The sequence below is a fragment of the Rhamphochromis sp. 'chilingali' genome (assembly GCF_963969265.1).
Source record: "Rhamphochromis sp. 'chilingali' genome assembly, chromosome: 6".
NCBI classification, from domain to species: domain Eukaryota; kingdom Metazoa; phylum Chordata; class Actinopteri; order Cichliformes; family Cichlidae; genus Rhamphochromis; species Rhamphochromis sp. 'chilingali'.
This window is the reverse complement of record NC_137933.1, coordinates 3,430,238-3,444,313: the sequence shown is the minus strand read 5'-3', so window position 1 is coordinate 3,444,313 and position 14,076 is coordinate 3,430,238. Positions and strand designations below refer to the sequence as shown.

The window sequence follows — 14,076 nt, the reverse complement described above, 5'->3', positions numbered from 1 at the left end:
GTGCCAATGGGGGCACAAACCGAGCATTCGCTTTTGAGACCCCGAAGCTTTGGAATGATCTTCGTCTTCACGTTATGCAATCTACATCTTTAAATCATTAAATCCAGGTTAAAAAATCATTTTCATTCGCTGGCCTTTGACTCAGTGGGGAACTGACCCTGTTATTTTATTGTTATTTATTTATTGTATTTATTATTCTTATTATACCTCTTATATTTCTGTTGTACAATACTTTATTCAGCCATGTGTTGTTTTTAAAGTGCTATATAAATAAACTATGGTATGGTATATGCATATACTGTACTGACACCATCAGCGCAATTTTGTATATTGCCAAAACCTTTAGGGGTTCGGGTGAGAAACCAAAAAACACTGCACCGTGCATAGAAAGTAACCTAGATTGTGTAACTACAATGTTAAATAACAAAACTTACAGTCATTTATTTTTATGTCAGGAGAGGCACAGTGCAACAGCTGTTCATCTACTTTGTGTATGCATCCCATATATCTCACAATATTTCAAAATAAAACAGGTATAGGAGTTCAATCAACAAACTTGATATTCTTTGTGTATTTAGACATGAATTATGATCAAAAACAACAAAAAAACAATAACATAACATAGTGATTCAGATTATAGAGCTAACCAGTTAGTATAAAAGCAACAAATATACTTTTTCTTACATGAAATGACACAAAACTTGTGTTAATAAATCGCTAACATCACAGTCTACCAGCTGTTTATTATGAATAATATGATTTTGTTTTCTGAGGTGTTTTGGGACCATTTTTCCACCACACTCCACAATGTGATTTAATTTGTTCCTTACATCCTCAGCTTGTTCATCACTTTGCAGTACAATAGTAATCATTGTCATCATGCACTTTAACTGTTAGCTTTTCATATTCATGTCAATATAAACTCTTCTGAAATGCTGACAGGCTGCAGAGTGAAGCTCACCGAGGAATCTCTGAAGATTAGAAAATCACAATGCTACTTCAGGCTGCCCCTGCAAGTCGCTTTCCAACCCACCTCCACCCTAGTTTTCACCCTAATTGTAGGGTATACTTCAAACCACAGAGCCCACAGGAGTGTGTACACACCCACACATTATTGATCCTGTAAGCAATTTTAAAGCTGTTATGCCAATTCTATAACTGGGATTGCTGTTAATGAATGTCTCTTCCTGTCTGCTGCCTCTGATCTCTTTCAGATTATTGTCAGCAAACTGCTCACCGCCTCAATCCAATAATTTGTCCACAGACCGTTAGGATGAACTATGTGGACACTCATACAGCACTCTTCTACTTCTCCACATGCATTATACTATTTACTTCTGTGCGTGTGCATCACAGCCCCTATGGAAATAGAAAGTTGGTTTGTCTCTTCTCGTACAATTTGGTTTGCAATTTCAACCTGGAGTGATTTGAGATCATTATCATATGCAGTGTAGTTGCATGCAGATCCAGTTTTTAAAGTATTTATATGTTCGTTTAGTACAAGGCGACTGTAACAGAATAGATTTTTGAGTTTACTCACAGAGATATAATTGTTGGTATACTGTTATATTGTTTCTCTCTTGCAAATTGAAAAAATAATCTAAAATAAAGTTGTTTTTGAGGATGTCCCACAGATAAAAGTGAAATCTTAATGAATACGGCCTGGATGCCGTATCTGCCTTCACAAGCCAAAACCAACAATGTATGGTGCAGAGGAGCTTGAATAGTTTCATGATTACAATTTTGTCAGTATGCCTGTCACTCACAGGCATCGTCATTTACAGCCATTTAAATCGACACAGAAGAAAAGAAGATAGTGACACTAATGATTTGCGTGTTTTCTGTATGAGATATGGAAGATTTGTGTTTTAAATGACATCATTGTTTGGGGATTCTTAGACACAGTGCCTGCTTTAGTGTTAAAAGCTCCACACTGTAGATCTGCCTTCATTCATTTGTGCAGTATTGCTAAATTTAGAAATATCTTGTCCCAGAGTGATGCTGACAAGCTAATTCATGCTTCATTGCTTTTAGTCGGGACTGTTGTAATTAATTATTATTATCAGATTGCTTTAAAAGCTCCCTGAAAAGCCTCCAGTTGATCCAGAATTCTGCAGTGAGAGTCCTAGAAAGCGAGACCATATTTCTCCTATATCGGTTTCTGTTCACTGCTTTAAACCCAGAATTAAAAATCCTTCTGAATAATCAGGGAATCTGAACCCTCCCTTAGCTATGCTAAAATAGGGCTGTTAGCGGGATGCACTGAGTGTTTCTTCTTCTTCTCTCACCTCTTTTTACTCTCTTTGTGTTCATACACCGCTACTGTATTTAATCACCAGTAATTATTAAATTCTGGCTCTCTATTACAGTTTGTGTTTTTCCGGTCTCTTTTTGTTTTCTTCTTCCTTCCCAGCGTTGCCAAGTGCTTTCTGATAGATGTTGTTGGAGGGTCTTCACCTTACATTTAACATTTCTAGGGTTTTTGTGAAGTGTTGATTGCAAAGTTAATTGGTTTATAGTTTCAAAATACATTTTTATTAGCATGAGCAAGTGCTACGTGAACATTTAAGCAATTACAAATCATTGTTTTTCTCCCATATAGTTTTTGAAAGCATCTTAGTAACTAAGCTTGCTAGCCTCAGCTGACAACTTAGCACGCTAATATTTAAAACGCTAACAATGCATAAAAATGGCCTGTATGACAGCCTTTATCTTCTGCAACACTCTGTGACCAGCAGATTTTACAAGATTTTTTGATCTTATGTTAACAAAGAGTTCAAACTCTGACACTGAAAACTAATTATGGTGTTATGTGTGAATTATTTCACTGTACTGCAGAACAACCTCAACACCCTGATTGCTCACTTATTGTTAAATAGATAAAATGAGAGATAGAAAATATTATTTCCTTTTTCTTTCCAACCTCTGGTGTGAACTTCAGTTGACTTCAAATTTCTTCTAAGCGTTGTCTCTGTCTTCAAGAGAGCATATCTTTCAAATCAACATGGATTCACAATATTGCTGATTTGCTTTTTTTTAAATTTGAATGAGTGAATCTGAATGAAAAGTAAAAATCAGAATTCATCCAAAGAAAGTATACACTTGAAAGCTGGAGGAAACGGTTTCAGAGTAACAACTTCCGTTTTACAATTTCTCAAGATTAGTGAATTCAAGGAAGACAGAAGCCAGAGAGCACTTCCATCACTGGCCACATGCTCTCAAGTTGGCACAGCAATTACTCACTGTGAAATGAAGAGTATGATTATTCCTTTGCTCCCCTACTCCTTTCACTTGCTTTATCCACAAATATGCACACAGGCATGCGAGAAAGGGTTTTCTCTCTAAAAGTACTGGACCATCTGTGTCCTTGCGTGCTCTGTTTTCCTTTGCTTTATGAGAAAAGAAAGAGAAGTTTTCTTTCAAAGAAGAATCAAAGCCATATGCTGGGGTTGCTTGTGAGCCGATGGCCTTAGATATTTTATACCATAGACTTAGTAATTTAGCAGAAGTTCCACTTATATGGGAGGCATCTCTTTATTGACCTTGGTAGATGCTACACACATTCTTCTTTGAACCACAGCAGGATTTCACTTCATTTAACTCCAAACAAGCACTGACTTTGAATTTCAGTCCCTCTATTATCTCAACTACCAACTTCTTTGCTGCTCAACCTGCTTTTATAAGACACCCCTCCTCATCGTTAAAAAAAAAAGCAGAGCATTTTTCTCACTATATTGCACTTTTTCTCCTTCCTCACTTCATTTGCTGCTCTCTCCTCAGGTCTCAGCAGGGACTCACTCCAATCCCGTCTGATTGTTGGGTCAGTAGGGAAGGAATCGTAGGGCATAATGCTACTGAGTGATGGTGGTGACATGTAGCATGGAGGAAAGAGCACAAAAGCTGCCACTCTGCTTGAAGGAATAATGTTATTGTATGTGCAGTTACCGTTGGGCAGTGAGACAACTTTTAACTGAAGCAAATCACTGCTCATACTGGGTTTCTAAAATGATTATTAATCTATGTAATCCAAAGCGCAGAAACCAAAAGTTACTGTAACTTTAAATCTACTTTAACATTACAAAACAGTACTTTTAAAAACGTCAGAAATACAGTTTGTTCTGTTCTGCAGCTATGCACCTCTATTTGCAACAAACTTAGTTTTCTTGGTATTAACATTTTCAGAAATGTGAGCTAAAGTAGCCCATTTGTTGGATTGGCTCACCTGGTTCTTCTCTGATTTCCCATCCACACTCTTCCTGATGTTGCTGTTCACTGGCATTACAACATCTATTATAACTGCGGTCTTCTATGTCCTTGTCAACCACCACATGCCAGCAATTAACAGATTAACAATACCTAGATTAACAAGGTTGGCGTCAGGTCCACATAAGGAACCGGGATACACTGATGAAAGGTGGGCTTCTGGAACAAGAAGCAGTGATGGGAATTCTGGCTCTTTTTGGAGAGCCGGCTCTTTCGGCTCCCAACCGGCTCTTCAGGTTGTTTTGTTTCTTTAATTCATTTATTATCAACAACAATATAAAATTATGCACAAAAAAAATGACTAATGTAAAAAAAACGTGGATTTATTTATATGTTTACATATAAATAAATACAGTGTCCCCTAGAGACAAAGCACGTACAACCTCCAAAACACATTGCTAGCGTTAACTGAACTTCCAAAACAGAGCTACCTAGATCACTTAAATTACACAATTGAAAACATATATGTATTGTTTGTGTATTTATACACAAGCACTCATATATATTCAAATAATTAAAAAAAATTTAAAAACTTCATTTACCTGTTATTACCACACACCAAATCCGGTCGTTGGTACTTGCTGGCTTGTGTAGCCACTAGGTAACAAAAGCTCAACACTGCCCCCTAGCATCCTGGAGCACTTCTGTTGTCTTTTGTACGTGCTTCGGAGTCTGTACGTATTTTGTCTCTAGGTGCCGCCGTAAATATACTTTTATTTATTCACTCCACATAAAATGTAATAAATAAATCATATAATATAAAAACAACTATTCACATTTCAACTTTTAACTATTTAAATTTTCAGCTTTTTCCTTTTAAACAAATTTAAAGTGAAACAACACAAAAACTGCAAACCACAACACAATTAAATATAAATTAAAATATGAAAACAAAAAGAAGATGCACATTCAATCACACCACCACACAGTACTGACCCACACATATGGTTCTTACACACACACTGGACATTCTGGACATTGTTTTCACTTCATCACTTAAATCACTTTAAGCATATTCGCACTGCACAAGACACTAAATAATGTGGATTGCACAACACTGGTCATTATATTCTTCATTTCCAGTTAATACTTGTACAGCTGCTGTTATTCTGTATATATATTTATATTTCTTCATACATTCTTATATATTTCTATACTGTGTATTGTGTTTTTTGTTGTACAGTTATTTTATTTTCAACTTTAATTTATATATTTTATCTTATTCTTTCCCAGTTAAATTTACCCTTCATTCTAATTTGTGTTGTACAGTTATTTCATTTTTAACTTTAATTTTTATATTTTATTTTATTCCTTCCTAGTTAAATTTACCCTTTTTAATTTTCATATTTATTTCCTATCTTATTCATAGCCTTTTCTTTTTTTCTTTAGATCACGAGCAGTTGTCTAAGCATTTCACTGCATATCGTACTGTGTATGACTGTGTACGTGACAAATAAAATTTGAATTTGATTTGATTTGATTTCTCTGTCATATGGACCTGCATGAATAAACTTTCTGAATCCTTTATCATCTGCAACTGAAAATCGTTGTGGATGATTACTATACCTTTCTAATGTGACGCTGTTGTTCCTGGCTCTCTATCTCTCTCTCTACCTCCCGCTCTGTTCCTGTGCTACTCAGCCTGTAACTACCGCCCCTCCCCCCTCTGCCCAGCACAAGGCTTGCATGCAGAGTGAAGCGGAAAAAAAGTGCGAGCGAGAGGGTGAGAGAAAGAAGAAAAAAAAAAGAGCTGGCTCGCGTTGTTAACTTCAAAGAGCCGGCTCTAAGAGCCATTTCGTTCGCAACCGACACATCACTAATATGAAGACATAAGTGGACAAGGGATGATGAGAATCCGGTCTTTAAGTGATGACGTTATGAATCCTGCTTCCGTTGTGTTGGTAAATGTTGATAAATTAATTTCACGTCATGCTGTGCGCACGTTATTATTTACATGAGATGAATTGCAAAATGGGAGATAGAGGCAAAATACTGTTAATCTGACTATCTACAAGTTTTACACGCTTACATATACACACACAGTTACTGTCCCTCCATTTACAAAGGCAGAGGTGTCACGGTGTGATTATTTTACGTGTAGTTGTTTTTTTCCTGTGTATAATATTCAACATTGCTATCAATACATATTTCAAAAAATGCCTCTCTGTGCAACATGGGTTCAAGCGCAGAGCAGTTTCGACCCGGAAGCAGGATTCGTCACGTCATCACTTAAAGACCGGATTCTCATCATTCCTTGTCCACTTATGTCTTCTCGTTCCAGAATCCCACCTCTTATCAGTGTTTCCCTGTTCCTTACGTGGACCTGACGGATAGCCTAGGGACCCTTACTGGATACAGACGCCCTGGTTTGGAGTCAAACCAACGACTCCTGTTCCCAAAGGCATGTAGTCTGTAGTTTTCAGCATTTCATTCTGACATTCATTCTTTTCGGTTGTCGCACTAGCCTCCCTTCATCTCTGTCTCTCTATATTCACTGCCCATCCATTTCTCCATCATATCTTTGTCTCTCCTGTCAAATTGTATTCAAGTTTTAATTTGTATTAAATGTTTAATTTTGCACCATTTTATGCTATATAAATGTGAACTGCAATAGTCTGTAGTTCTGTATGATACGATTTTGATTATGAATGTTGTTTATTAAAATGAGCCTATAGGCACCACTCTAATTACCAAGGGTATTGTATCTATGTAATTAGACACACTGAGTTTAGATATGATCAGAGTTGAGGGACCTGATGTTCTTTCTTTCACACCCTGTCCAGCATCTCTTCCTTTCTCAGTGCTGGGCTGACAGTGACTTTGCATTGTCACTTTTATGTTTTCAGGGAAGAAACTGACATTTGTGTACAAATTTTTACCAGCCCTGTTGTGATAATCTTACTTTAAAAATAAAAACCTCATTTTAAACTGTATTTTAGCCCTTGACACAAATTGTATGTGTCTGCTGGGTAGATTTGAGTTATTATCAGGTGGCAGCATGCAAGTTAAGTGACCAACTAACTAGCGTCATGTGTTTAACAGTGTGCAACTACAGTTTAGTGGAAGTATACTTCATATGATGCCAGATGATGAATAGCAATGATATCACTCCTGTCACCTGTATCATGAGGAATTGATCTGTGAAATCCTGAGGATAACCAAACCTAATGATGAGAGCTGGGTCTACATCCCAAAGCCCAAAGAGTCGTCTTCAAGCCCCAAAGCCTTGTCAGTTCAGGAGTGTGAGATGTGGTGTACAGGAGCATACCTGTCATATTCCACATCCACAGGATTCTGTATTGTACAGTTTGCCCCCATGGTCAGACTGTCAATGCTGAGTTTTACTGAAATGCAAAGAGGTGTGTTACAGACTAATAAGACAAATAAAATGTAATGCAATGTGTTGGCAGTCTTGTGGGTTTAGAAGTGAGATGTCTATTAATTGCAAACCTTCTGTAATTTCTCCGTGAGGGCTTGTATTTTGTCCAAGTGAGACTATGATTGTTTAGAGGCATATTGGCTCCCACCAAGCAACCTGTGCAATTCTCTTGCAACCAATTAGTTAAGTGGACATCACCGTAAATATCTGAGAACCAGCTGCTTACCAAAGGATTGTAAAAAAAAAAAAATTAATATTAAAAAAAATGCAGTGAAGTCATCTGGCAACCACCTATTTTATGTATAGTCACCACGAGGCTTAATCATATTTTTAGTCTAGTGAGTCAGAATGTAGATACGAATAACACAATTCAAAAATATATGGGCGTGGGAAATAAAAAACAAAGGAAATTTTAGATCTTATCTACTTAGTGGCATATCTCACAGCTGATGTTAAATAGATCAATAAACTGAATGAGTATAGAAGAAGCCAGTATTTTGTTGAGATGAAGAGCCAGCAGCTTTTTCTGGTTGTTTGCATATTGGATAAACTTCTTGTCTTTCACAGGAAATTGATGGGAGAACTGCATGCTAGGCAAACTGCCTGTCAAGGACTAAGCAGTAAACCAAAAAAAAAAAAAAAAAAAAGTTTTTTTTATTTCAGTTGAAAATTAGAAATTGTGACAGAAACAAACCTCAGAAACAAAACAAAAGACAAGGAGCATGGTTCCAGAAACCCAAGAAAACAGTTCAAAACAAAAACTAGACCAAACCTGAGTCCACAAAAAAGTTCAGGGGTCGGCCTGGAGGTCGACAGCATATGAGCCACATCCAAAACAGTTCAGCCAGCCGTGCAGACAGAAGCGGCGACGCAGACAAAGCAAATCAGGAGGTCAGCCACGTGGAAGGCAGTGGTGGCGACAGAGCAGGTACGGAGGCCAACCGTGAAGCCAGCGACGGCGACAGAACAGGTCCGGAGGCCGGCCACGCGGAAGGCAGCGGCGGCGACAGAGCAGGTTCAGAGGCCGGCAGCGAAGCCAGCGGCCGGCAGCGAAGCCAGCGGCCGGCAGCGAAGCCAGCGGCCGGCAGCGAAGCCAGCGGCGGCGACGAACTCATTCAGGAGGCCGCCCTCGACAATAATGACGTCCAGCCTAGGGGCCTGGAGAGCAGCCGACGAAGGCGAGGTGGTACAGGCCGAGATGGATCTGACAGCGGTGTAGCAACCGCGGGACCAGACGGCAGCATGGCAGCTGCGGAATCAGACGCTGCAGGTGACAGTGTGGAAGTTGCAGGTCGTGGAGCATGTGGTGGCTGAACGGGCTCCCCAGAGCTGTCAGCAGACAACAAGGATGTGCTGGTTGGGTCCTCCAGGACCCCCAGCTGACGAGATGTGATGCTGACGGGCTCCTCAGAATAACCAGCTGACGGGGTGTGATGCTGGTCGGGTTCCCCTGAACCCCCAGCTGACGAAGCTTGGTGCTGCCCGGGCTTTCCAGAATGCCCAGCTGACGAGACTTGATGCTGGCTGGGTTCTCCTGAACCCCCAGCTAAAACAGCAGACAACTGTATAGGCCCCCCGAACCCTCCAGCGAAGACTGGCAGTTCAGGAAAGTGTGAGCCGCGAAGTGCTGGATTGGCTCACTCGAGCTTCCAGTAGGAGCTGATGCATGGCCAGAAGGCATTGCGGCCCCTGGCTGAAGGTGTAGATGAGTGGCTGACTGGATGGGTGACAACACTGGAGCCTGAACTGGTGACAAAGCTAATGACTGAGCTACTAACAGAGCTACTGACTGAGCTATGGACTGCAATAAAGGTTGTAGTGATGCTGGTTGTGATGGTGGCTGAGTGGCTGACAGAACTGAAGACTGAGCTACAGGTAGCGGGGCTGAAGACTGAGCTACAGGTAGCGGGGCTGAAGACTGAGCTACAGGTAGCGGGGCTGATTGTGGTGGAGGTGTAATAGGTGGTGGAGTGGTAGACTGAGCTAGCGGCAGGTGGAGTGGTAGACTGAGCTAGCGGCAGGTGGAGTGGTAGACTGAGCTAGCGGCAGGTGGAGTGGTAGACTGAGCTAGCGGCAGGTGGAGTGGTAGACTGAGCTAGCGGCAGGTGGAGTGGTAGACTGAGCTAGCGGCAGGTGGAGTGGTAGACTGAGCTGGTGGCGGCTGGGCAACACAGTGCATTTTTAACAGAAACCTCAGGACCCTTCGTTTCAGCTTTTAGCTCACAACCACTCAACACTAGGACGAACAGTCTTTTGATTTTCAGAGATGCTGTTAGCAGTTTTTGTATTAGCTACTGTTGACCTGAAAGAAGCAAAGGAGGAGCAGTCATTCTTAAACATGGGCATGGGAATAGGCCATGCAACTTCTGAATTAACAGCTCCTAGTTGCCTGACATGAACTTAAGTCTCTGGGATGACACACACGTTGTTTGTTCTCACAGAAGTGTTTAGTTGGGGGCGTTGGGAGCAGTTTTTACATGCTTGACGGGTTCAGAAGCATGACAGTCACCCAGAACATTATGAAGCTTAGAGACACAAAACTCTCTGGTTTCATCAACAGGCTTAGAAAGAACACGTGTGGGACAGTTTATATAGTTCAATGAACTGGGATAATTGTCCTTCAAATAAGCAATCATTTCATTAGCAGTTTTTATTTCAGCAGGAGGCAAAAGAGTAGCCCCACCACTCACCCTAGCCGGCTGTCCAGAAAAAATCCCAGGCTCCCGCTGGAGCTGTGAATGCTGGCGACGCGTGTGCCGCTTCCCTGTTGAAGAGGGATCAGGGTTGGCTGAAGGTGACGTGGAAAAATCTGTCCACTGCGATGATGTGGACAAGCTCTGCCGCGGCTGCTCCTGGAAAATGCTGGGTGAACTGGGGGGAACGATGATGATCCCCAGCATCTTATGAAACGCCTGTGCTGGCATGAGCTGGCTGCTCATAGGTTCATAGTATTCCTCCTGGTGCCGCCTGGAGCGCTTTCCTCGGGTCCGAGATGCAGGCGTCAACAGTGGGGAGGAAACGGATGAGTGGGTAGAGGGGTAGGTGGCAAATGAGGAACGGCAGCATGGAGGCCCTCCAAGCGCTAGCCAAGTCCCATCAAAAGGTTAGCAACGCTCCCTCACCGAGTCTGCTGGATCCATTACTGGTCGTGTCGTTCTGTCAGGGCTCTGTACGCGGGCAGGCGGAGATGAGGATCCAAATGCAGGACTCAGAGACTGAATTGTAACTGAAAACCTCAGCTTTATTGCTGGCACGAAACAAAAACAGAAACCAAACCGTGAAAACACAAACTGGAACACACAGGCAATTCTGAGGGTACGACGCGACACTGACACAAAGAAACACGGGGCTTAAATAAACTGAGTAAGTCATCAAGGAATAGAAAACAGGAGGGAGACACAACTGGGAGAGATTAGGGCTAACGAGACAGGGGGAGCGAAGCTAGACACACAGACATAAGGCATGGACCTTCACAATAAAACAGGAAATAACAACACAAAGACGCAGACTAAAGTCCGGACTACACCTGCAGGAAAAAACGAGGACACCAAAGCAAAACCTAAGAACAACCCCTTAACCAGAATAAACTGAAACATAGAATTCTAATAATAATCAAGAAAGGAAAAGAATCAGAATACAATACAAAATAAAAAATCAAACCACAACATGAGAACTCAAAACACTGGGTCAAACTGACCCAGAACCGTGACAGTGTCCATAAAATCGAAAATGTAAAGAAATCCAAAAGGTGGCTACTAAACAGACTTAAACTGAGGCCAACTTAGCATAAATATAAATAAGTTTAACTTAATGTGACTGACCTAACCTACAAACAAAGGTATAAAAAAGTCTAATTTTGTGTTTATGTCGTGTTATTATTTAAATATACTTGTATGAAAAATTACTAACTAAATTGTCAAAGGAGCTTGCAAAGAAAAGCGTCTGGACTTCTTTAAGTTGCTTGAAGACGTTTCACCTCTCATCCGAGAAGCTTCTTCAGTTCTAAGGTCAAATGGTGGAGAGTGTATTTCAGACCCAGCAACATGCTCAGACAGAAACTGGTTCACCCGAAAGACAAAACGCCAAAACACAAACTTAACAATGTGGTGTATGCTGTACAGTGCAGCGAGGAATGCCCAGACCTCTACATTGGAGAGACCAAGCAGCCACTTCACAAGCGCATGGCACAACACAGAAGAGCCACCTCCACAGGACAAGACTCAGCAGTCCATCTGCATCTTAAGGATAAAGGACACTCTTTCGAGGATGCCAATGTTCACATTTTGGACAGAGAGGACAGATGGTTTGAAAGAGGAGTGAAAGAAGCCATCTATGTCCACTGTGAGCGACCATCTTTGAACAGAGGCGGGGCTTACGACACCAACTCTCTGCCATCTATAATCCAGTTTTGAGATCCCTTCCCAGACACCTTAACGCCCACTCACATCCTGGGCCATCTGACCTCAGGAATTCGGATGATAAGGTGGGGCCAGGTTTCACAATGAACACACCCGAAACTCTGGCTGATTGGGACCCACGCCCAGTTTCCCACCTTGGCTCAGGTGATTAGAGGATCATCAGGGGGTCCTTTTGTCCCTCTGTGGGGGGAAACTCCCACTAGGTTTATATCTGGGACTCTCCACCATTTGACCTTAGAACTGAAGAAGCTTCTCGGATGAGAGGTGAAACGTCTTCAAGCAACTTAAAGAAGTCCAGACGCTTTTCAGACCGGTGCAACGTCCACATCACTGCAGCCGCGGCCCCAATCCGTCTGTCGATCTCCGGCTCCCTTCTCCCATCACTCACGAACAAGACCCCGAGATACGTAAACTCCTTCACTTGGGGCAGGGTTTCGTCTCTGACCCAAGTGGGCACTCCACCCTTTTCCGGGTGAGGACCATGGACTGAGATTTGGAGGTGCTGATTCTCATTCCCACCGTTTCACACTCGGCTGCGAAACGTTCCAGTGCGAGCTGGAGGCCATCACCTGATGAAGCCAACAGAACCACATCATCTGCAAAAAGCAGAGATGAGATTCTCAGGCCACCAAAGTGAAAGCCCTCCGCCACTTGGCTACACCTAGAAATTCTGTCCATAAAAATTATGAACAGAATCGGGAACAGAACCCATCACCCACCGGGAACGAGTCCGACTTATTGCCGGCAATGCGAACCAAGCTCTTGCAATGGTTGTATAGGGATCGAATGGCCCGTAGCAATGGGCCAGACACCCCATACTCCCGCAACACCTCCCACAGGACACCCCGAGGGACACGGTCGAATGCCTTCTCCGAGTCCACAAAACGCATGTAGACTGGTTGGGCAAACTCCCATGCACCCTCAAGTATCCTGGAGAGGATAAAGAGCTGGTCCAGTGTTCCACGACCAGGACGAAAACCGCATTGTTCCTCCTGTACCCGAGGTTCGACTAACGGACGGACTCTCCTCTCCAGCACCCTGGCATAGACTTTCCCAGGGAGGCTGAGGAGTGTAATTCCCCTGTAGTTGGCACACACCCTCCGGTCCCCTTCCTTGGGGCCAACCACCCCGGTCTCCCAGTCCAGGGGTACTGCCCCTGATCTCCATGCAACATTGTAGAGACGTGTCAACCAAGATAGCCCTACAAAAAGCAGAGCCTTCATGAACTCGGGGGGGGGGCCCTCATCCTCATCCTCATCCTCTATGCTATAGGAATTTCTGTTGGAATTAGTGAAGGCTTGCAAAATGTTTTTTTCTGTGTTTTACTCTGTTTCTGACAGGACGACAGGCAGCGCCACTGCACGTTATAGCTGCATAGCCCTAGGGACAGCTGAGATACTGTGAACTTATACTAAGACAAGCTCCCAGGCCTCTGGTAAACGTGAAGAACAAACAAAGACCTCCTGCGTTGCAAGTGGTGTTATATACATGCTATACATGGACAAATAGACCTAAACATGTTTTATTTAGGTCTATATGTAGGTCTTTAATCCTTCAGGCAAGAAGAAATGCAGAAAGGCAAATTAGATGGCTATAAAATAATACAATAGTGGATTTTTTTCATCTCTGCTTTCCTTTCTGCTGTTTAACATGCTTTAAGTAACGACCACTATTGCTGTAGTTTTTTTTGTCTGTAGCAGCATTGGTCTATCTGAGAAGCATAGAACACGAAGTGAAAAACACAGATGAGCTGCTGAATGTGAATGTGGATTTCTTCTGTGCTGATTAAAGCAACAGGATGTAGATTAATAACAATTATACTGATGAACTTGTGTGTGCATACATGTGGTGGGTGTGACTCAATGTGCAATGTACCACTAAATACCCGAGACTGACAGGGCCGTACAGTTTAAAGCTCAAGATTTCCTCTTTTTACATTACTTTTAAAAGACAGTGTGTGTGTGTGTGTGTGTGTGTGTGTGTGTGTGTGTGTGTGTGTGTGTGTGTGTGTGTGTG

General features: G+C 42.2%; 2 protein-coding genes across 2 annotated transcripts in view; both read left to right on the top strand.

Moving 5' to 3' along the window:
* The window catches only part of LOC308397835 (SH3 and multiple ankyrin repeat domains protein 2-like), a 320,516-nt gene that overhangs the window by 70,898 nt on the left and 235,542 nt on the right, over positions 1-14,076 (top strand). The window lies entirely within an intron of this gene.
* LOC308397838 (uncharacterized protein) lies at positions 8,379-11,543 on the top strand. The gene is made up of 2 exons (XM_080884031.1): positions 8,379-9,691; positions 9,776-11,543. Exon 1 carries the CDS (start codon positions 8,462-8,464, stop codon positions 8,954-8,956), a length of 495 nt encoding a protein of 164 aa, XP_080740157.1. The 5' UTR covers positions 8,379-8,461; the 3' UTR covers positions 8,957-9,691; positions 9,776-11,543.